The sequence below is a fragment of the Taudactylus pleione genome, unplaced genomic scaffold (assembly GCF_031769625.1).
Source record: "Taudactylus pleione unplaced genomic scaffold, aTauple2 ptg000573l, whole genome shotgun sequence".
Taxonomy (NCBI): Eukaryota; Metazoa; Chordata; class Amphibia; order Anura; family Myobatrachidae; genus Taudactylus; species Taudactylus pleione.
The window spans coordinates 5,738,205-5,762,171 of NW_028284975.1; the positions used below are offsets into that span (position 1 = coordinate 5,738,205).

A 23,967-nucleotide genomic window follows, 5' to 3' on the forward strand; every position below is an offset into this window, starting at 1 on the left:
GTTAAACGCTTTTCTCCTGGTCCATTGGGTAGGGTTGGTTGTGGGGACAATAAACTTCCAACTGGCTGTCTGGTGTTGTTCTTGTTGACATGCCTCAGTTTAAATGCTTAACTAAATGCAATATTTTATTTACAGGTAACTGAAGCAAATACACTTATGTGGGGAGAAGCAGTCTTACCATTTCCATATTCTTTTCTAGGTTTTGTTGGAGTTTATCCCTCTCAGATGTTAGACTCTCTTGTGTGGACCGTAGAGAACCCAATTCTTGAGTAACAATTTCCATTTGTTGGTGAAGAAGAAACAGCCTTTGCTCAATGTCAAGTTTCTCACTTCGCAGAGTTTCAACTTCTGCCTCGGTGTACTTCAAGTTCTTCATTAGCTGTTCTAACTCCTCTTTTGTTTGTGCAAGTTCCTCGGGTTGGCACTCAACTTTCTGCTGCATTTCAGACTTCAACTGTAAAACCTACATTAAAAAAAAAAAAAAAATATTTAAGAGAGGTATGCTGGAGGCCAACATGCATTTGTTTTTCCCTTTTCTGTTGCACTTAGGCAGTGATGGGCGCCTTCATTATGGCCAATTAGTTAGCTTACAGAATGGTGATTACATTAGCAAGCTATTAGTCTTCTTGTGATAGGGTCAGTTATAAACAATCAGCAATTATAGGTCAGATAGGGATGTCATTAGTATCAATGTAAAATGATGTAACCAAATTACCAGATCATTATTCTGTATAAGATTTTCTTTAAGTTGGTCAAGTTCCGCAAGTAACTTATCCTGTGCATTGTTCAAATCATTCTTCTCCTGAACTACAACTTCCATTTGCTGTTGAAGATCAAGAAGCTGTTTTTCAGCTTCATGTTTGGCATTTTGTAAGGACTCAGAAGTAGTCTGCGTTTCCATCAGGTCTTTCAAGCTCTCCACCTCACTCCTTAGACAATTATTGGTTTGCTCCAGTTCCTCAGCCTTCTGAAGGAGTTGCTGGTGTTCAGTGGTCGTCTGCCTCAACTCTTCCTGTAAAGCAATAACCTATAACCGAAATAAAATTCTAAATTTAAAAGATTTTATGATCAAAGACAAATTCATAAATAAAAAAAAGATTACCTAATTCACTCACTAGAGATATTAGATCGACCTCAGTAGTCACTGATTATAAGCAAAGACATCAGAACACCTTCTACACAGACATTTGCAGGAGTTTATAAACATATATTATACATCTCATCATGTGTGTTTGCAATACATATTCATCTGAAGATCGGTTCCAATATCTGGAGAGGACTACTAAACCAACTCCCCTATAGTTTACATGCCAATATACAATGTATGTAACTGTTATAAGCAGTTAAACAAGCAGTCTACAACGGGGTAGGCTACTTGTGGCACTCCAGATGCTGTGGAACTACACATCCCAGCATGCCCTGCCATAGTTTTGCTGTTTAAGTCATGCTGGGATGAGTAGATCCAGAGCATCTGGAGTGCCACAGGTTGCCTATCCCTGGTCTATAATGTAGCTTAAATGGAATGTAAATTCAGCCTTTTATAATGAACCTCTACCAGAAGTTCAGGGAAGGAAAAAAGCAAAACAAAAAATGGAAAGAAAACATTAGATTTATAAATTTGACTATCATATGAGGGACACTGGGCCCAAGAATATGTATACTCAGAGTTGCAGCACAAAGTTCATTACACCCAAAGAATGGCATTCTTTGCTGAGAACATACTGAATTTGTAAAACATTTGTAAAAAGTATGCAACAAATTCAACCTGGCTGGCTGACACAGCCAAGGCCCTGTGCCGTTCTAAAAACAAAAGCACTCGCAATCTGGCAGAATGGGAATTAACATTGCAAGGAACAGGTTTCCCTGCCCAAATGAAAGTGTGATAAATCACAGCAGTGCTATATATAGGAATCATTTTTTGGATGCAAGTGAACCCCTTTAGTAAGAATCATAAAAGGACCAGAAGATCAGCAGTTTTTCAGACATCTAGCATGTCCTGTTATAAAAGTGGAACTTGTAAACAAAGTTAGGTTGCAAAGATGGTTTTGTACAAAGGAACTGCCCAATCATGAAAGATCAGGTATGAAGACTTGCATAATAGAGCTCCCAGCGCTTATACCTCCCAGACTATGGAAATAACCAAGAGAAAACAGCTTTCAATGTGTAGCACTCCACTGTGTGAAGTGGTTCAAAAGATGATTCTTGTCATGTCCACAACAGTAAGATCAAGTCTCAAAGGACTAAATAGCAGTTCCAAACGCGCTACACCCTGCAAAATAGTCTACCCTTGCAGATAAAAAATAAATAAAATAAAGTATTGGAAGAAGCTGAAGCTAAAAAGGAGCTCAATCTGTAAAAACCAAAAGCAAGCTAACTGAAAAGTAGTTGAAAATGCATTTTGCACCATAAGACAAGCCTACCAGACACCAGGGTAATAATTTTCCTTCCTGGCTTTAGTCATGCAATCTGGGAACCCCTTGTTGTTTTAAAAGGGATCATGGCTTCATTTGCCACACCTTCAAATCTAGCTAATCCCAGGCGGTAAACCAAGCAACAGATCCCTTCTTTCCGTGAAGACCTGACGCAATGAATCTACACACATCCTGAGAATATCCATGTACAGCACACATCTTGGCTGGTCTGATGCTACTCACAGCACCAGGACACCTTCCTATTTTACCTTTGGAGAGTGTGTGCGCAAGAATAATCACAGAAGGAAATTGGTAAATTAGATGAATATTCAACAGGAACATCATGGGATGGACAAGGAACACCTGTCGTTCAAACAAGATGCCATGTCTATATTTGACTGACCCCTGTATTTCTACAAATTGTTGGAATATGCCCACGTTAGGAACCAGTCTACAGCATGCAGGAAATGATTGCCTAGGTAATCTTCTTACCAATTTTCCACCACCCTTTGCATGATTATGGACAATTTTGTTCCGTCCTAACAAAATTCTGCTTGTTTCCTTCATTGAATGGAGTCTTTTGGTACCTCCGTGATCACTTATATACACAGCTGATTGGATTTCAGAAGTGTTCTATAATCCAACTAAAGGAACTCTAGTGTCTATGATGGCTCAACAGTAGGCCTGAACCAAAGTTGGAGACTACCTAAAGTTCCTAAAGATGGCCTCACATTTAAAGAGCATCCATCCAACCAACTCCCAAAAGTCAGAGAATGGACAAAGTCAGTTAGACTACTTGATAAAATCAAAACTGAAATCACCACCGTTTTAGACAACAAAGCAGCCATGATTGCCATTTTATGTAAATATCCGTAGAGCTGTTGCCAGACCAAAAACAGGAGGGGATGCAGTGAATATAGATGCCAACAAGTAGGATGACAGCTGCCGGAATCCCGAACGCCGAGACAACACTGGCGTCGAAATCCCGACATGACTTGGAACGCCAGCAGATGGCATCCCGATAGTAAGGATACTGCGGAGAGGGGAAACCGAAGGTTTAGGTGCAATGGTGGGGGTTTAGAGTTAGGCTCTAGGCAAGGGGGAGGTTACGGTTAGTCTCCAGGGCAGGGGTGGGGGGGTGTTAGGCACCAAGGGGGAAGGGTTAGGTTGGGTTAGTATTAGGGTACAGGAAAGGAGGGTTAGGCGGTAAATAGGACAGGGGAACATTACTTACCGTTCCCATGTCGGGATTTGAACCATCGGGATGCCGCTGTCAGCGTACTAACAGCCGCCATCCCGTCCATCTACATCGGTATTTCATACAGATTCCCAGGAAATGTTGGATTGAACTGCAAATCTGAGTAGGCATTGGTGGATCTTCCCAGATAGCAACATGAAATTAATCTTCCTTAACATGAATGGATACCATGCAATTGTCCCATTCATTGGACACATGAACAGATTCAAAATAGAATCATTGAAATGCGCCATCTGAGCATCTCTCTTGATATTTAAAATGGAACCAGTTTGGTTTCTGAACCCCTCTGTTCTACTCTTAGCTAGATAATCCCACCCACTGTGGAGTAATCTGAATTGTTAGCTTCATGCCCTGGCACAAAAAGGAGACCAATAGAGTAAACAGGTTTTTACTCTGAAGAGATCAAGGATTTATTTTCGATTTATAATGTCACTCATGCAGGAATCTGAAGTGGACTTGAACCATTAATCACTGTAACGTAGCATACAGGCTCCCACCAAATTACTACTGGGTAGTAATGCCCAACATGTAGACTGAGGGCTCGGCTACCGTCTTATTAATGGAACAACACAGTTTTCCTCTACATTTACCTCCACAAGGAAGACTTCCCACTAAGGCTGTCTGGTCTGAGTGACAAGTGAATAACCACAACACTACAATAGTCAAGACAGGCATATTCCAGTAAACACAGGCAAACATCAGGGCAGACAGCAGTCCGTGAAAAAGGCAGAAATCCAGCAGCAAATTGCAAGGAAATACTTGCACAGCATAAATGGACAGGACAGCATTAGAAAGCAACCAGTGGCAAGAAGGGCTCTGCACTCCCTGCCATACAGATCAGAACATTTCTTAGAATTGAGAAAAGCAAGCAAAATTGTGGACAGAGGACCATTAGTCAACAAGGCAGCAGCAACCAGGTTGCTTAACAGATGGCAGTGTCTCCCTTCACATCAGTCAACGCCGATTAGAACTACAGCCAACACATTTTCTGGGTACCTTTTTGAACTATCTTGTACCCCTGTAAGAAAACCTCAATTAACCAGATGTCCTGAACAGACTACCATTTTTAAGCAAATTTTAGATTCTTGCAGAAGATTGGACCAACTCTAGGGAGTCCTCACAAAATTAATTCTAATGCCTTTTGCATGATCTCCAAATTTCTAAAACGGTCTAGTCATTATACTTCAATGTCAGCATGATAAAAAAGGTAGAACTCCACAACCAGAGCGTTCATAATCTTTGAACATCGCTATATATTTAATCCTGGACAGACTACCTTGACACTTGTACAGGTTCTAATTTTCCTTAAGCACATTAACTGGAAAGTCTTCCTTTTATGGTGCTATACTCAAACAGTAGTTCCTTCATCGCTCCTTGCTGATCTTTATAATTCACTGTTTTATAGATTTTTCTTCAACAAACTACAATAGCTCTATACTAAAATAGATTGGTTCTTCAGATTTCTCTTGCCTCATTACAACCAAGCTCTGGAGAGGCTGCACCATACTTTAAATCAACATTTGTCTGTGACCTAGATCTTTTGACCCCTTGTTATGCCAGAAACTCTTCCTTATGGTTGTCTACAAAACCCTTAGCTTTCATAAATGGTTGCTTCAGTAGCCAGCCCATTAGAGCTAAGCAGGATATGATCTTGTGCAGGAATTGGCCCAGATTGAGAAGGTCCAGTCTGAGAGGGAGCTGCCATGGCAGAACTGCCGCCATGCTGAGCAGGACTGTGGTATCATGATCAATGTGGCTAGTCTGGGGATATCAGAATGGTGTACATGGATTTTTTTGTTCTGGAGCAGTATAATGTAGAATTTTTACCAGAATCTCAAAATCCACCAATTGCTGAAAGACCACTCCCAGAGATGGATGTTCTGGTGACTGAGGTAGTCCGCCCCCCCAGTTGTCAACTTCCATAAACTGCTAATAGCTGGAAAAAAAAAACAAAAAAAAAACCCCGGCTCATTTAATCTTTTTTTTCCTCTAGCATTGCTTGGCACCGACTCCCTGATACAAAACGGCTGTTGCATTGATTGTGCCTTCACAGGATGGCCTTGCAGTAGGGACTGGCCCTACGTGAGAGCCAGACACACAGCTAGAAGTTTTAGGACATTTATGGAGAGTGTTTACTCCTTAGTCAACATTTCAAGGATGTTGGATTTCAGAGTCCCCACCTCCTGACACTGGCGTTCATATTCAGTAAGGTCCAGTTCAATATGGTGAATGGTCTCCCTCTGGGAGAGTCTGATGTACCTTGTTCTGATGTGAACATAAGACTTGTGCCACTTTATTTGAAGCTCTAACTGGAAAGGCCTCAAATGACATTGGGCAAATTATACCACTTAGGGCCGTATTCAAAGTCCCGGACTTTTCGCATGGTGCACTTTCCGCCGTCATGGCTGGTTTTGCCACTGGAAAAGGATCGCGCTCGTCCCCGCCTTTCACCCTATTCAAATGCAAAGGACGCGAAAATGCGTCCTGACGAAACTCAAACAGGCGAAAAGTGCTGTCAGATTTGGGGAAATCAGCCTGACACCCCCAAAAGATGCACTGACATGGGGGATCACTATGGATACCCCTGAATAGCCCTGCTGAAGGTATTTGAGGTGCTTCAATGCTCTCAATTGCTGCTATTTAGCGTCGTTGCACAAGTGGTGAAGAATAGCATTTAGCAGTTTTTTTTTTGCAAAAATGAGTCCCAGCATATTTGGGGTACATTAAATGGGTGCAAGCATGGTTTAAATTCGCTAAAGTGAGGTTTTAAAAAATGCACCTTCAGTAAACACCTGCAATCAAAAAAACACCTGGGGCATACTTGGGGGGCCCCCTGGCATTTATTTTGCTAGTTTAAGTTTGTCCCCCAACTTTGAACTTTTTCTCCCCCAAAACGAAAGTACTTTTTTTGGGGGGGGGGGGGGGGGTCTAGGGCTTAACTGGGTGCTGGGGGGAATCTAAAGTATTTTTTTTTTTTTTTACTTTTGATGCAGTTTACCTTTGGGGGACTGTCCCAAGGATGCAGCGGTGTTCCTGCAACTTTGCACCCCACACCCCCAATTCTGCACTTTTTTTCACCTCCATTCAGAGGCAAATCTTTTCCGCTGGTTACAAGGCGCAGAATTTTCGCACCGGCAAAAAAATCTTTGGAATTGAATACGGGGATATGTTCTCGCCTGGCGAAAATGAATAATTAAATGAATGTAAACAAAGAATGTCACTTTCATTCCATTTATTGGATTTGTGCGTTCCCTACCATGTCTGTGTTTTTCTGTAAATCGAGCTTCAGTTGGTCCCTTTCAGAGGTTATAACACTCAATGTTTCATGCAGCTTTTCAGACTCTTGAATTGCGGCCTTTAGTTTTAAATCTTCTTCCAGTAATAAATGTCTCTCGGACAGTGGTTGTACCGGTTCACTCACCTGTTGAATCAATCAACATGAATTAATGCATTTTTCCCCCATGTACTGTATAACTAATGTGTAGATCAATTTTGTATTTTTAGTACACCCACTTTCTGACTATGCAATAGTAACTTTCTATCTAGATGAAAAATGAAATACCTCACAAGCCTGTTCAGCGTTTAAATCTATTTCATCTTTAAGATCCTTTTCTTCCTGGAGGTTCTTGCTTAAGTTCTTTAACTCCTCAAACTCCTCAGATACAGAAGTCAGCTGCTCTACAAGGCAGCGATGTTTTTCTTTCAGTTCATTATTCTCTCCCTCCACCTTGGTCAGAGCCAGCTCAGCACACTGTACGCGTTGCTGGAGAACTTCCATTTCAGAAATCAGGCTCTGGTGAACTCTCTCAAGTTCCATCTTCTCATTACTAATAGTTTCATATTTTGCTTCATTTTCTTTCAGTTGTATAGTCAGTATGGACATCTGAAAGAACAAACAGTTCTCATAATTACATTGAAACAGAAGCCTTCGTGTTCCATGTGTAGCAGAACACTGTAAACACATCGTACAAGCTAGACAATTCTAAATGATTTATGTGGTTGGATAGATATAGTATATATGCATATGCTCAGTGGTTATTAGGAAACCATTACATTTTGGCCAAATCATTCCAAAAAAGTTACCAGCCAGGTTATAACATTGGTGTTTTATAGTGGAAAGTTTAATTTGGCAGATTCAGATGACAGAGGGTGTGGTAACATCAATCAAATCTCAAGATTTGGAAAACCTCTGTTTTTAATTATGATAGCGGTATCTAATATTAGCAAACTAAAGCTAGGTACACACTATGTTGACGGGTCGGCCTATTTGATGACTGGTAAGTGTGTATGCACTTACCAATCATCTGCCAGATGCGACGGGCTTGACATCACAACTGGGCGGCATTTAAATCTGACCGCCCAGTTGAGCTGTCACTCATCAGCAAGTCCCTGCAACATGTGTACAGGCGATCAGCAGGTTGCCCATACACACCAGCGGATGACCAATATATCTATTAGATATATCAGCCGTCGTTAAGACATACGAGTGACGCACCATAGATATATCGGCCGTTCAATCAGTGTCTACCCAGCTTATATAGTGATGTGTTTGGACCTATTAGGCGATCACTCACTAAAATGTTTTACAAACCTTCTCCTGTACAGTGTTTTCTTGGCTTTCAGCTTGTAATGAAACGCCTCCAGCACAGTCTGTGATCTGTTTTCTTAGATCAGCAATAAGTCGTTTCTGCTGTTTAAGCTCTTCCTGTGTTATTCTCAACTCGTCCTGTGTTTCAATTGACTGTTCATGGCATAAAAGGAAGAAATGGATCTCATGAGGTTGCATTTAACATTGTAGTGCAATTATAGAAGATATTTTCTTAACTCCTTTGCAGAACAATGTCACACATATAGATGAAAATATATGGTTTCTAATATAGGAGAAGTAGACCACAATATCAACTTTGGTGGAATTTTCATCTGACAAAAGGAATACAAACTTTTAAGCAACACAGGTATAACAAAGTATTTTAAGAATACAAAATGTAAAACATAAGAGAAACACTACAACTCAGATACAATTACAGTTAATGGAACAAGGTTTCCCTTATTGGCAACAGCAGGGCTTGCATATTTTTAGTCTTTGACATAGGAAAACCAATGATTATATTTGAGACTAATTTTCAAACTTAAATTTTTTTATTTTTTATTGTACTTTAGTAGGAATGAAGAAAATTTTTTTTTTTACCAGGTCAATGTTCTCACTCAGATCTTGTTTTAGACTGTCCTTTTCAGCTTTGAGAGCTTCTACTTTATCATATAGCTCATCCCTGTGCTGAACAAGCAGCTCCATCTCATCCTGGAGATTCTCAAGTTTGCGTGAAGCTTCAGTATTATTGATTAGCATATCATCCTGCGAGGACTTCAAGCTGTTCAGCTGCTCCCGAAGTTGCTCGATTTCAGTAATCAATGCAAGATTCTTTTCTTCTAATTCCTGCTTCATCTTGTACAAGTCAGACTGCTCATCCACTTGTTGCTGAAGAGTAGCAGCTAGAGAGGAGAACTAAGAAAATCCAAAATCAAACTTACTGTGACGGCAAACAAATATGCTTTGATAGTACAGAGAAATATTAAGTACTTTTATATCAATTTTGCAGTAGTAGTTTATCAAGTTGAAAAAAAAAATAAAAAAATTAAAATTCAGATCAAATACATTCCTTACTCCTGCTATAGCATTGTACAGAAGGGAGCAGGACAACGACAGAGGACCCACCAGGACAGTAAGAAACAGGGACAATGCTATAAGCTAGGGTGCATAAAAGGAGCCAAAATGAGACCAACTAGGGGAATATTTAAGACACATTTAAGATACTTTTATTCTGATATTTTTAGCGTACAAGATTTATTGATTATAAATAATAAAAAAAAAATCTTACCTTTGTTAACTCTTTCTTCGAAGTCCATAGGGTCCACAGGGAGACATCTTTGAGAAACGGACACCAACAGCAAAGCTTTTCAAGCAGAGGATGCTCCGGTCCTTCTCCCTATACCCCGCCCACAGTCTGAGGGCAACTCAGTTTTGTTTCTACCTGGGGTCTGCTAGGACATCCATGTGCTCACTCCGTGATGTGGTTTCTGCAGTTACCATCATGGATATAGCCATGACAGTCTATATCCGGATTAGCCATTTACCCAATGGTAGCATTAGTTACTGTCAGCTGACACTATCCTCCAATGGACTGCTACCTTACTTAAGGTATTTAACTGGGCTCTGGTCAACAGGAAGTTGCCTGTACATCGTTACTTCCAGTGAAGACTTGCTGTTGCAGCGTTCCAGGTCCCAAGCTCCATTGCTTCTAGGTGACTTGTTCCTAGGGTTTATCCACGTACTCCGTACGTCTACTGACTACAATCTCCTAGACTCATCTCCTGTGCCAGTTCTGCGTCTGAAGCCACAGCGTATATACACTTAGCACGTCATCCAAGTACAATTTTAGTGCCAATCTCCTGTGCAAGCCTTGCGTCTGGATCAACAGAGTGTGTACTCATTACATTACCCCAGTACAAACTTCCAGTATCTTTTTCCTTCGCTTTCCCTGTGATTGTGTTCTTCCATTTCACACTTGTGCCGAATACCTGACCAAAGGGCCGCGACCTGCTTGATGCGTGCAGCCGAAGCCCAAATCCCGCTTGGAGGGGTCACTGGTGAACACCTCCCAATAAATGTAGACTCCGCGCCTTTTGTCAGGTCTAGCCAACATCCAGTACCTGTGGATAAATCATTTACCCAGGCCTCTCGCCTCCTGTTCCTTTCCCAACCTGGGTCCACATCTTCCAATACCTCGCCAGCAGGTCAGAATAGCCTAAGCGCGACAACTACACCTGAAGAAAGCATCTTGAGAGGCACATATATTGAAGGCATAAAACCTAAGAAAGGTGTGGACAGAAGACCAGGTGTCTGCCCTGCATAGCTGAGGTGCCACGACCGGGCTGCCCACAGAGCGAGTAGAATGAGCAGATACTGTAGCCAGCACTGGCCATCCCTTCTTGTGGAATCCATATAGGATGAAGAGGGAGTCCGATTTCCTGATGGAAGTAGTACGGTCCACGTGGATCTTGAGAGCACGGACCACATCCAAAGAGGCCTCACCTGCCAAGAGGTCTGGTGCTTGAAAGGCCGGAACCACAATTTCCTCATTTAGGTGGAAACGAGAGACCACCTTGGGAAGGAAGCCCGCGGGTGTTCCAAGAACCGCCCTGTCCCAATGAAAGATTAAAAAGGGGGAGCGTCTTCACAGTGAGCCACTTGACATCCACTGATTCCAGGGGTTCAAATGGAGGTTCTTGAAGTACCACTGCCAAACCCCATGGAGCCACAGGAGGGACATAGGGAGGCTGTATACAGAAAGCACCTTGCAGGAAGGTGTGACCATCAGGTAGAGGAGCCAGTCTGTGCTGGAACCAGATGGATAAAGCAGAGACCTGCACTTCCAGAGATGCTAGGCGGAGATCTAGATCCAATCCAGCCTGAAGGAAAAAAATTCTAGACACCTTAAAATCTTGGGGGGGGGGTCAGTTTCTTGGAGCACACCATTGGAAATATGTATGTCATATTCTGAGATAAATCCTGGCTGAGGCCGGTTTACGGGCCCTGAGCATGGTCTGGACCACAGAGCTGGAAAATACATTAGCCGTTAGGAGGGATGTCTGAAGAGCCAAGCCTTTAAAAGACAGACGGGCCAGGTATGGATGTAGACATGGACCCTGAGACAACAGGTCTACCCATAAAGGAAGTTGAAGAGGAACGTCTATGGAGAGACTCCGAAGATCGGAGTACCGATGGCATCTGGGCCAAGCCAGAGCTATCAACAGGACCGTGCCCCCTTCCTGCTTGAACTTCCTAAGAACCAGAGGAATCAGGGATTTTGGGGGAAAGAGGTATGCCAAATGGAAGGTCTATTTCACGGACAATGCATCCACGAAGACTGCATCAGGGTTCCTTGCCCTGGTTCCATGTACTGGAAGTTTGTTATGGTGTCTTGAGGTCATGAGATCCACATCCAGACCCCATTTGTCCACCAGGAGCTGAAAGACTTCTGGATGTAGAGAACACTCTCCTGCATGCACGTTGTGACGGATTAGGAAGTCAGCTTTCCAATTGAGAACTCCCGGGATGAATACCGCAGAGATGGCGTTCGGTCTATGTGAGAATGTGGGACACTTCTGCATTGCTGCCCGACTCAGAGGGCCTCCTTGGTGATTGAGGTAGGCCACAGCCGTGGCGTTGTCGGACTGTACTTGTACTGGTCTGCCCTGAAGAATATCCTGAGCCAGTGAGAGCTCTGTAGATGGCCCGAAGTTCCAAGACATTGATTGGTAACTTTGCCTCGACTAGGATCCAGCGGCCCTGGAAGGAGTGCTGGCCAGCCACCCTCGGAGGCTTGCATCCGCGGAAAGGAGAGCCTAAGCCGCGATCCAGAAAGGGCGACCCTTGTCTAAATGGAATGTATGTAGCCACCGGTGGTCTAGTGGAGTCGTGGGCGCATGTGTCCACATCAGCACCTCCGGTCCGTCTCCTGAGACCGGAGGCTAGACTGCGTAAAGACACGGGCCCTCGCCTTACCTGTCCCCTGGATTCCGGGCTGCAGTCTTGTGTCAATGCCGATGCCGACACCCCCAGAGAGCCCCATTGGGAGTACCTAGCCGAGGATCGATGCCACGGCGCTGCGGAGGGATGATTGAGCAGCAGCGCAGATGACAAAGGGACAGTCTTTTGCTGCTGCTCAGTATAAAACACTCTAAATAAAAAAAGAAATCATAAAAAATAAGCTTGGGCAGCCCCACTGTTAAAAAAAAGGTGACCCACCTCCTGCCGGACACCAACAAAACGGAGTTGCCCTCTGGCTGTGGGTGGGGTATAGGGAGGAAGGACCGGAGCATCCCGGAATTGAAAAGCTTTGCTGTTGGTGTCCGGGTCCTCCAAGGTCCCACCTACACCCCACTATCTCCCTGTGGAGCCCTATGGACCCCTGAAGAAAAAAAGTTGCTGATAAGGATCTTTAGTCTAAAGACTGAAGTGTGATAAACACTAATGCTGGGTACACAGTATGTGATATGTCATTCAATCATCTGACTGACAACATATCGCATAGTGCATCGGCAGATGTGTACAGACTATCTGAAAGATGTCATTCACAGAAATAATCGCATCGGCCTTGCAGCACAGACGGTATATCGGCACATCTGGCTGTGTGTACGAGTGACCTGCTGCAGGGACTGCCAGTGACTGACATCTAATATAAAAGCATAGGACTAACCTGCTGTGTTTACTTTATAAGTTTGCAATAAGAGTTATTATAGGTTTTAGCACCATTAAATATTTGTGTCAAATGAAGTTCTTATTCTTTCTAAATTATTTAATTGGAGATGGGAGGGATGGGGGAATGTATTGTAAGGGATTGTATCTTACTATATTAGAAGGTAACTAATTTACTTACACAGAACTCCATGGCGACGTCCTTACAATTTACAGGATGTAATACATTATCCTAGTTAAACCTTTAACTCCCCCATGGTCATTATTCTAACTTTATCCTCCATAAAACACTCATTTATTTAAGCCACTCCAGGTGCTTTGCGTGACTGCTTGCATTACTCTACTATAATGTACATAATAAAAGCAGGAGTTATCTTACATAAAACACACTTACATTGTTTAGTTGATCTTGAAGACTGTCCCTCTCCGATAAAGTGGATTTGTACACTTCTTCCATTTCTGTGGTGCAAGCAGCCAATTCCTGTAAAGAATAAAGCAGAATGTATTCCCTGGTCATCTGTATTCGTTGTTTCATGTTCAGACGATCTCATTAACATTACCTGCTTTGCTCTAACCAGTTCCTCTTTCTCTTGCAGTGTGCTAGATACCTATAGTTGGAGGAATAAAGCAAACAAGTAAAAATAAATGATGATCAGGGTGGAAAGTACAAAAGAAAAAAAATAAAATGAACAATTAAACATGCATCTTACTCTGCATTCCAAAACATCTACAGAGCGCTTTAATTCATCCACTTCTTTCAATAAAGATTCAACCTCTCTGTCCTTTTTCGCCATTTCCTCGGTGGTAAGTGAGCATCGCTCTTGTAGCTCTTCATGTAGCAGCTTCAGTTCAGAATATTTCTGTTCAGTTTGATGAAGTTTTGCCTGCACAAGTATCGCCTCCTCTGTCAATTTCTCCATTTGGTCACTTTGCTCTTGCAGCTTGTGCTTTTGGTCGTCTATTATACAATCAGATTGCTGTTTTTCATTTGTTAGAAAGAGAAGCTCCTCTGAAGTTTTCTGCATCTAATAAGCGAGTGATGAATAAAACAACATTCTGAAGGTGTGAGATTGCTCTTCGCATAATACAGGGTTAGTAAGTTATACAATCTTTACAAGCGCAGTTCATCATGGGGGTGGGGATTCAATTAAGCGCAATGTGAATAGAGCCAGGAAGGAGTGCCTGGAGCTATTCAATTGACCGCACTGTGCCCTGTATTTATACCCCTTTCAAACAGAAAACCAAAATTCCCGGGTCAAACATTTCTACCCGGTTATTTACTGATCAACACTGGTCCTATTTCTGTCTGAAAGGGTCAACACGGGTTGAAATTCCTGGGACCTAAACCCTGGTAGGATGGGAGACCCGGGAAATTCGACCCGTGTTGACCCTTTCAGACAGAAAAAGGACCAGTATTGATCAGCAAATTACCGGGTAGAAATGTTTGACCTGGTAATTTGGTTTTCTGTCTGAAAGGGGGTTCAGGCTGGGACTGGCAAAACGACCCGGCACTGAAATGCCAGGATTTTTATTTTTTTTTCAATTCTGTCTGAAAGTGGTATTAGTCAGGAGATGCCTGTCACCGCGCCTTAAACCGGTTAAGTCTTGGCAAAAGTCATTCTCAGACTGAAGAGCCGGCCGCATTAAAATGGAAAACAAGATCGAGGCCGGCACTTAAGTCAGATTTCTGCTCGCTCCTCAGGTGGGTGTTGGCAGAAATCCTGTAGTTGGATTAACAGTGCGGTCAATTGAATAGCTCCGGGAACTCCTTCCAGGTGCTATTCACATAGCATTGAATTGCTCCCAGAGATATTTAGCTTGTGTGTGTGCGCGCGCGCGCAATATATTTATGCTCTAGCTACAATTCCACATTTAAGGGGGGTTGGGTATAATCCATTTCGGTCAATGCCCCTCTCAACAGCTATATGACATAACATTCTAACCAGCTACAAAGAATATATTTTTAACTTTGCAGATAAACTGCAAATCTATTAAAAGGTTACGAGAAAAAAATTCTGATCAGCCCATGTTATAAAACATACCCAGTATTTAACAGATCCTCCAATATTTTATATTAAAAAAAAAATTACCTTTCCAGAATGGCTACTTTAGTTAGGATAAACTTCTATCCGTAAAGAAACCATGAACAATGGGAAAATGTCATATAGTTGCGTGTGCACTAATAAATGTAAAATGTGGCAAGCTCTATGAAGGTTAATGTAAGGTATAGTATGTACCTGTTCTTTAAGGTTTTTGACTTCACCAGGCAAAGTTTTATACTCAGACAAACAAGCCACTTCCTTTTCCAAGATACTTTTTTCTTCCAAAGTATTATTAAATCGTTTGGCATAATCCGCAATCTCCTTTTCCAGTTCCACACGTGAAAGAAGATCTGCAAACATTATAAAAAAAACATTTAAATAATCAAAATTACCTTATCTTACAGTTTTGGAGAACCAGGAAATGTACATGTTAGTTCTATGCACTCAATAGCACCATTTGTCCAGTAGTACTGTACTCCATCAGTATTAGTAATTGCGACCAGTCATGTAGTAGGGATTTAAAAAAAAAAAAAAGGAAGAGGCATTGGGGCTTATGTAATAGGGTGCGATCTTGTGCCGCTGCTGTACCTCCAGCGAGTCTTCCCGCATTTTTAAAGCGGTAGTCATTTTAAAAGGCAAAACCAAGCTGGTTGCTTTCAAAATTATTGTTGCTTTAAAAATACAGGAAGACTCGCAGGCATTCCAGCAGCAGTACAAGATCGCTATCTATCTATATATCTCATGTACCTGCATATTAACCAGCTTTTTTACATTTGTTTCACATTAGTGAAACTTGACCAACCTTTAGGAACTCTCCCTGCCAGAAGGCCATTGAGCTGGTTAATCTCATTAAAGGCGCACTGCAGTTCTTTCTGCAAGTCAGCTTGCATTCGTTTGTAATTGGACTTCTCCATCTCCAGCTGCCTCTCACACATGGCGGCATCTTTTTCTCTTTGTTCACAGCGAACAGAGAGCTCCTCCTTCAAAACAGACACACAAGGCTCATGTAATAAAGTATTATTTGTGTAATAAAGTATATCAAAATACAAAGCATTAAAGAAAAATTCTGACAACCTCAGATATTAGTTTGCAGCCCCATAGGGCTCCCATAATAAAACCTGCTAGCCTGGGGGCAAGCTGAAGTCCTGCTAAGGCCAGCGTTTTCATGCTGTTGCAAAGTGAGTTCACCCTGCTCGTTCCTAACTGAATGGACCACTAGCACTGTGAAATCATAAAGGCAGCCATTCAGTCTGCTGCCGTTGCATTATATTTATTGTTATGGCCAGCAACAGAAGCAAATTCTAAAAACTTACCCATTGCCAGCTGTCTGCATATATGACCCCGAAAAGTACAACGCTGCTGACTAAAGGAGTGGAGATTGCACATACCCCTACATAACTTGAAAGATACAATACTGTAGAAGTAATTTTATGCTTTTAGAATACAAATATCATACAATGCAGACATTCAGAATCCCAACAACACCGATCCCAAAGATAAGTATTAGGGTTAGGTTTAGGGTTAGGCTGCGGCAAAGGTGGGTTAGAATACTTACCTGCAAGTGTCGGGATTGTGCTGCAGGAAATCTGACCGCCGGCATTATGAGCACCGGTATCGCGTACCCAACCTGTTTAATATAGGCTTTTCATCCTATACAGTCATTTACCTGCTATATTTGTTTATCATGATGGCAGAACTATTATTCTTTAAGTTCTTGCATTCTGCTAGTAGAATGTATACAAATCTGCAGGGAAGCGGAAGGTGCTACACCAGGGACGCTGTCTATGAGTACTTATTTTAGTAGTCCCTGAGCAGCCTCTACATCCCATGGTAGTAGTTCCCCTCAGACCGAATGAAATAGAAATTGATGGCAATGCATTTACACAATTGTTTTACACTATTAGACAATTCTAATAAAATGGTTTGAGTTTTTCAGACAACGCAAGTAAAGTGTTTCACTCTGCTACATTGTAGTTCATAAGACTTCTAGTAAGCCATTAGGTCATGCTTACCATGGTCTTTTTCAGCTCTAGATTTTCACTCCTTAGGAAGGCAGCTTCTCTCTGAGCATCCCGAGTCACTGTCTCAGCATCGCTAAGAGAGTGCTTCAACTGAAACACTTCTTCACACAGCTTCTCACCCTCTCCCTGAAATTAAGACATACTCAAATGAACTGTACATACTAGACAAGGTGCCCACCAACATTTCACAACTATGTAGCCAGTACATACCATGTTAGCACTGCATGCAATGTCCTGTTTCAGTACCAGCACCTCACTGTACTCTGACCTGTTCGCTGCACAACTTTCCCTACAAGGTTCTGTTCCAACATCTCCCTGTATCCTGTAGGGAAAGTGGTGCAGCGAGCAAAATGTGGTGAAACAGAACACTGTGTCCATCTGCTCGCTGCACCACTTTCGCTACAGTGAGTTGTTGGTACATAATATTGTAGAGAAAGTGGTGCTGCCAACAGAAGGTCACAATGTTCCTTCTGCTCACTACACCACTCCGCACAGAGCAGAGTATAAACTGCAAGGTCTAGTTCCATATACATCTACAGCTGGGTGCCAGTCAACACAGAAACAGATTTATTATTAATGGGAAAGCGGGAATGGGGAAAAAAACAATAGCACAGGAGAAACCCAACAAAGGTCTGGGTATAGGATTAATAGCAAATCAGAGGTGCTCCCTCAGAGTATGAGAAGTAGATCAAAAACAAGAAAAAGAAAAAAGCGACTCCTTTTATGGGGCACTCACTGACTATTTATGAAAATCTGATGAAATTAAAATATAAATCTTTATTCAATATATTTAAAATCAAGTCGCCAAACAAACATACAAATAATGAACTTCAAATGCCAGACAGACAAACAAATAAAAAGTGATCATAAGTGATCCTGTATGTGCTATATGCACCCCTAAATTCAGTTAAATCTCAGAATACATATATTCTCCACATGAGTTAGAAATATTTGAGAGGAAATAATGATAGAACAATAATGATCCAGTTAGTAGTTCTAAATATAGACTCTAAAGTATCACATATAGGGGTATCAGTATAAACTGCACATATAGGTGTGGCGAAATATTAGTGAAAAAAACATATACAAAACATATAAAGCAGAAACAGATTACATATATTGTTAAAAGGCTGAAAACCACGAAATAAGTAATACAGTACACAATTGTTTATATACACATACAGGATCACTTATGATCACTTTTTATTTGTTTGAATGTGTCTGTCTGGCATTTGAAGTTCATTATTTGTATGTTTCTTTGGCGACTTGATTTTAAATATATTGAATAAAGATTTATATTTTAATTTCATCAGATTTTCATAAATAGTCAGTGAGTGCCCCATAAAAGGAGTCGCTTTTTTCTTTTTCTTGTTTTGATCTACAGAAACAGATTTAGCCTGCTTGGCATCCACTGTTGCAGATACTATACATTGCATACAATGCAATCTCTGTACAAAACTAGAGGATTTAGCATTAGCTGTTTCCAATTGTGGCTTCTTGGCACCTTACAGGAGCCACGGTCACCAGTAGTCCCCAGGTCACAAGATGTTGAGGATTCCCTCTGCTTAAGTTCCTAAGTATGTGTACCCCAATGTATATTGTACATTGTATGATTTAACTTTACATTTTAGACACTGTTATCAGGTCTGCAATACAGCAATAACTACCATCACATGTCCATACAAGAACACAAGAATATCCCTCTACATGGCTAGAACTACTCTCCAAGCCAGGTACATTGAAAAGACACTTCAAGTTGCATTTCATTATGCTTTGTTCAGCACATTAAACTGATATGACAGCTCCTGCAACTGTAGATATTGTGATAACCAAACCAGGATAGGGGCACAATATGTCAATACTGTATGTACTGGCCACATAACATACATTGTTAATACTCAACTATAGCTTGATAACACTTTTAAAAGGCCAACTGTGTACTACCTGACAGATGATTTACACAGAAATTGACACTGCCCCCAAATTGCTTAGCTTTGACGCATCAAGCCAAAACTTTAGTTTGTAATGTAGTTTTATATGTATTGCTACACAGTAATTATATTGTGCATGGTGGAAGGGAAGCACTCTTTACACAGTGGTTCTTGCTGGTTGCAGAGTCACCACAAACACCAAAATCCATTTATACAACTACACCATACCAGAGATGCAGAAAGATCCATATAGCTTATTTTCTTCTTTAGGTCTTCAGCATCTTTCTTTAATTCAGTAATTATTTGTTCTTGATTTTTCAAAAGTCTGGATTTGCGGTCTAGCTCAGCCTGCAATTACAGAAGCAGATGACAGATCTTTGTAATATCCCTTGTCTAAAAAAATAAAATCTGGTTTCTGTGCATAAGTAGGGAAATCCAAGCAAGTCAGTCAATATGTATTAGTATAGAGATGGAGAGAGATCTATATAAGCTATCTCCAGCTCTCTCTCTACCTCACATGCTCTCCTTTTTTGTGGGGTTTGGTACTGCCACTAAACTATTTTCGCTCAACGCTCCGAGAAGTTCACTCTTCCGCTCCTTTCGCCATATATCCCCCCCTCTCCCAAAGCTCCTGCAGCATTAAACTCTGGTATCTAAGATTTTTCACTTAGAACATTTTCTATCCAACTGTGCTTCTTTTACACAGGACTTACAGTATTCCATTGAATTGGTCCTACTGGTGTGTTTTAGGTGTATTTCAAAGTTGCCCTTTGCCTTATAAATCCAGCCTTTTAAATCAGTCTACAAAATAGGGAAGTGTGATATTTTTGTTACAAAGACCATAGAAACACTCACCTCCAGCTCCTGATTGTACACCTCTGCATTTTCAACTACTGACTTTAAGTTGGCAATTTCATGAATAAGTTGGGTCTGGAAAGTAATTAGCAATAGGGCAGGAAGCATTAGCAAGTATTGTTGATTAGCTAGCCATCACCATGAAAAAAGAAAAACCAACACAAGAGTTTTGGTGCAATTAGAGAAAACAAAAAACAAAGTAATTACCCCATTCTGGTTTTGTTAAGAGTTTAAATCAGCCACCAAATCAAAGTCACCTCTTTCTACATGTCATACTATATAAAATATACCAGTGTCTCTTCACCAGCTGCCAAAACGACCCATATACTTTTTTTGGCTCGCGTACAGTACTTTGGACACCTGGTGATTACATTTGCTGGTACATTTCACAGAAGTGGCAATAAATCCAGGACACAGCCCACTGCACATTCATAGAGCATATTGGTGCTTCTGTGACAGAAACCTATGTGCAGGCAAACACCATGCACGTTCCTTGGATACCACACAGGTGTCATCAGATTTGCATAAAGTCCTGATAGACAGGACAGGCCATATTATGTATAGAAAAGCATGTAGGAAGTGGCAGTTAAACATTTTTAAATCGCATGCAACAAAGTTAAAGCATGCTGCTTGGATTATGCATTCACTTCAGCATACTAAATATACAAAAAACATTCAACACCTTCTCCCCTCTATACAGTCATGGCTCAGTTTTCTAAGTGCCCTCACTTTTATTTCAGAGAGAAGCACCAACAGACACCCAGTAAGGTAAAAAATGATTTCTTCTTGTCCACTGCCTCCCAATGTTCCTTAGCAGAAGATGATCAACTACATGCTTTATGGTTTTCATAATTTCATTACTGATGCTCACTTCACTTGGTCTACTTGCATTTCTTTTATTAACAAAACTATAAGAAAAAGGTATAATAGGAGGGTATCAGCTTCTCCCATCCCAAAATGGACACAGAGAAAAAGTAAAATATATATATTTTTGTACGCAACATAAAATAGTTTCCTCATATTCCATCTGGTGGACACTGCAGACTAGTTTACAGGGGCTGGCACAGGTGTAGGCACTAAATGGTTAACTAAAAATAATGCGGGCCCCCCCCTAACCACTGCCACCTCCGCCAGACCTCAGTTTTTAACTAACAAAGCTGCATGGAGAAAAAAAAAGAAAAAGAAAAAAGAACTGCCTACCAAACAAGATTAGCCAATACAAGAACAAAACCAATTATAAAACAGGAGGGAATGCAGCATTCCCCCAGATGGATTACGAGGAAGCAATTTTATGGCAAGTACAAGAATCCTATTTCCTCAGCCATTCAAACTGGGGGACACTGCAGACTGTGGGAATTCACAAAGCAAGTCATCTGACAAAGCTTAATTTAACCACTTAACTGACATTTGTTTTTTTAAATGTCTCAGAAATTTGATGACTAAATTAAGTCTAGAACATTTTATAAACTTAAAACAAATTTTTATTTTTTATAGAAAAGCTGTACCCAAAATGCCCATTTTTTTTAAACGAATCAGTTAAAACTTAAAAATGTAAATATACAGTGCCTTGCAAAAGTATTCCCCCCCACCCCCTTGGCTTTTTATTTTTTTTGTTACATTACAACCTATAGTTTATTATTTTTTTTTTACCTGAATTTTATATGTGATGGATCTGCACAAAATAGTCTAATTTGGTGAAGTGAAATGAGAAAAATAAATTAAAATAATAATAAAAAATAATAATAATAAAAAAAACAATATATATATATATATAATTTTTTTTTTTTCTTTATAAATAATATTCAGACGATTGGCATGTGCATATGTAATCACCATCTTTGCTATGAAGCCCCTCAAGTTCTGGTGCAACCAATTACCTTCAGAAGTCACATAATTAGTGAAATGAAGTCCACCTTTGTGAAAACCAAGTGTCACATGATCTGTCACTATAAACACCTTTTCTGAAAGGCCCCAGAGGCTGCAACACCACTAAGCAAGAGGCATCACACCATGAAGACCAAAGAGTTCTCCAAACAAATCAGGGACCAAGTTGTTGAGAAGTATAATTCTGGGTTGGGTTATAAAATAAATAAATAAATATCCAAATCTTTGATGATCCCCGGAGCACCATCAAATGGAAAGAACATGGTACCACAACAAACCTGCCAAGAGAGGACCGCCCACCAAAACCAGGCGAGGGCATCAATCAGAGAGGCAGCACAGAGACCAAAAGGTAACCCTGAAGGAGCTGCAGAGTTCCACAGCAGAGACTGGTGGATCTGTGCATGTGACCACAATAAGCCATACACTCCACAGAGCTGGGCTTTATGGAAGAGTGACCAGAAAAAAGCCATTACTTAGTGATAAAAATTAGACGACACGATTTGAGTTTGCCAAAAAGGCATGTGAGAGGCTCCCCAAATGTATGGAGGAAGATGCTCTGGTCAGATGAGACTAAAATGTAACTTTTCGGCCACCGAGGAAAATGCTATGTCTGGCGCAAACCCAACACATCCCCATCACCCAAAGAACACCCATCCCCACAGTGAAACATGGTGGTGGCAGCATCATGCTGTGGGCATGTTTTTCAGCAGCAGGGACTGGGAGACTGATTCAAGTCAAGGGAAAGATGGATGGTGCTAAATACAGGTATATTCTTGAGCAAAACCTGTTTGTCTGCCTATGATTTGAGACTGGGAAGGAGGTTCATCTTCCAGCAGGACAATGACCCGAAGCATACTATTAAAGCAACACTGAGTGGTTTAAGGGGAAGCATTTAAATGTGTTGGAATGGCCTAGTCAAAGCCCATATCTCAATCCAATTGAGAATGTGTGGTCAGACGTGAAGATTGCTGTTCACAAGTGGAAACCATCCAACATGAAGGAGCTGGAGCAGTTTTGTCTTGAGGAGTGAGCAAAAATCCCAGGGGCAAGATGTGGCAAGCTCAGAGACTTATCCAAAGCAACTTGCTGCTGTAATTGCCGCAAAAGGTGGTTCGACAAAGTACTGACTTTAGGGGGGTGAATAATTATGCATGCTGAAGTTTTCTGTTATGTTGTCCTAAATGTTGTTTGATTCACAATATATAAAAAAACAAAAACACAAAAAAAACAAAACATTTCACAGTTGTAGGCATGTTCTGTGCATGAAATGATGCACACCTGCAAACAATAAATTTTAATTCCAGGTTGTGAGGCAAAACATGAAAAATGCAAAGGGGGTTGAATACTTTTGCAAGGCACTGTATATAAAAACGTATTTAACAAATTTATACCAAACGCTTTTTTCTGTCCAGTAAACTTATTGAGAAAGTCCACCTACCAGTGGTTCACTCCAGGAATGTAGATGGCCGAAACGGCAGGAACAAAGGTTCTGCCCAGTACAGGATGTGAACCGACTCGTTTCACCCTGCCATTGTATGCAAGTCACAGCATTGGCTTGTCCGACTGGATGTGAACCAGCTTGTTGCACAGGGCATCCAGAGCCTGGGCTAGAGCATTTTCAACTGTCCTTAATTCTAGTATGTTCATGGGAAGAATAGACTCTGTTCTGACCCTGTAAATGTAGCCCCAAAGTCACAGTGCCCCAGTCCAATAGGCTGTCATATGTGGTGATTAAAACCCAATCGCAAAACAAAAATGGGGACCCTTTGGAGGGGTTTGGAAAACAACTAGAGAGTCAGAGGTGACAGCCAGATCGTGGCCTGAACCAACAACCTAGAATTGGGCCCTGCAGAGTCAGAGCATTAAACCGGAATCACTTCAAAAGGGAAGCCACCATTATGCCCCAAAGCTGCATACACCGTATAATGAAGACCTGAGGTTTGTGAAGAATTACCTCACCAGTTACTAGAGGCCCTGAATCTTTTGCGGTGGTAGAAAAAAACCCTCAGACAGAGTGAATAAGAGACCCTGGAAAACTATCCTCTGGAAAGGGGCGAGATTGGATTTTGAATAATTCAGTATCCCGCCATGAACCTCCACAGAGTGTCCACCACCTGAATATGTCAAAGCAGCAAGGGATTCAGAAGGTGCCTTCACCAGCAGGTTGTCCAAATAAGGAATAATTGTGATCCCTTTGTGCCTCAAAGAAATCATGGGGGTCATGACTTGTGAAAACACTGGGGGCTTTGGATAGACCGAACAGCATGAGCAATAGATGATGGCCCTCCCAAATGGGTACATGAAGATAG

The 23,967-nt window shown here is 41.3% G+C and overlaps 1 protein-coding gene across 2 annotated transcripts in view; it reads right to left on the bottom strand.

Moving 5' to 3' along the window:
- CENPE (centromere protein E) overlaps window positions 1–23,967 on the bottom strand; it is a 123,898-nt gene that overhangs the window by 48,296 nt on the left and 51,635 nt on the right. For both annotated transcript variants that reach the window (XM_088453245.1, XM_088453244.1), the window contains exons 18-31: window positions 19,775–19,849; window positions 19,148–19,267; window positions 16,980–17,114; window positions 15,770–15,947; window positions 15,163–15,317; window positions 13,636–13,950; window positions 13,486–13,533; window positions 13,320–13,406; window positions 8,858–9,172; window positions 8,261–8,410; window positions 7,232–7,552; window positions 6,926–7,090; window positions 716–1,027; window positions 179–463 (exon numbers count right to left, since the gene is read on the bottom strand). In XM_088453245.1, the coding sequence (XP_088309371.1) occupies window positions 179–463; window positions 716–1,027; window positions 6,926–7,090; window positions 7,232–7,552; window positions 8,261–8,410; window positions 8,858–9,172; window positions 13,320–13,406; window positions 13,486–13,533; window positions 13,636–13,950; window positions 15,163–15,317; window positions 15,770–15,947; window positions 16,980–17,114; window positions 19,148–19,267; window positions 19,775–19,849 (2,661 nt within the window). The remainder of the gene's footprint in view (window positions 1–178; window positions 464–715; window positions 1,028–6,925; window positions 7,091–7,231; window positions 7,553–8,260; window positions 8,411–8,857; window positions 9,173–13,319; window positions 13,407–13,485; window positions 13,534–13,635; window positions 13,951–15,162; window positions 15,318–15,769; window positions 15,948–16,979; window positions 17,115–19,147; window positions 19,268–19,774; window positions 19,850–23,967) is intronic.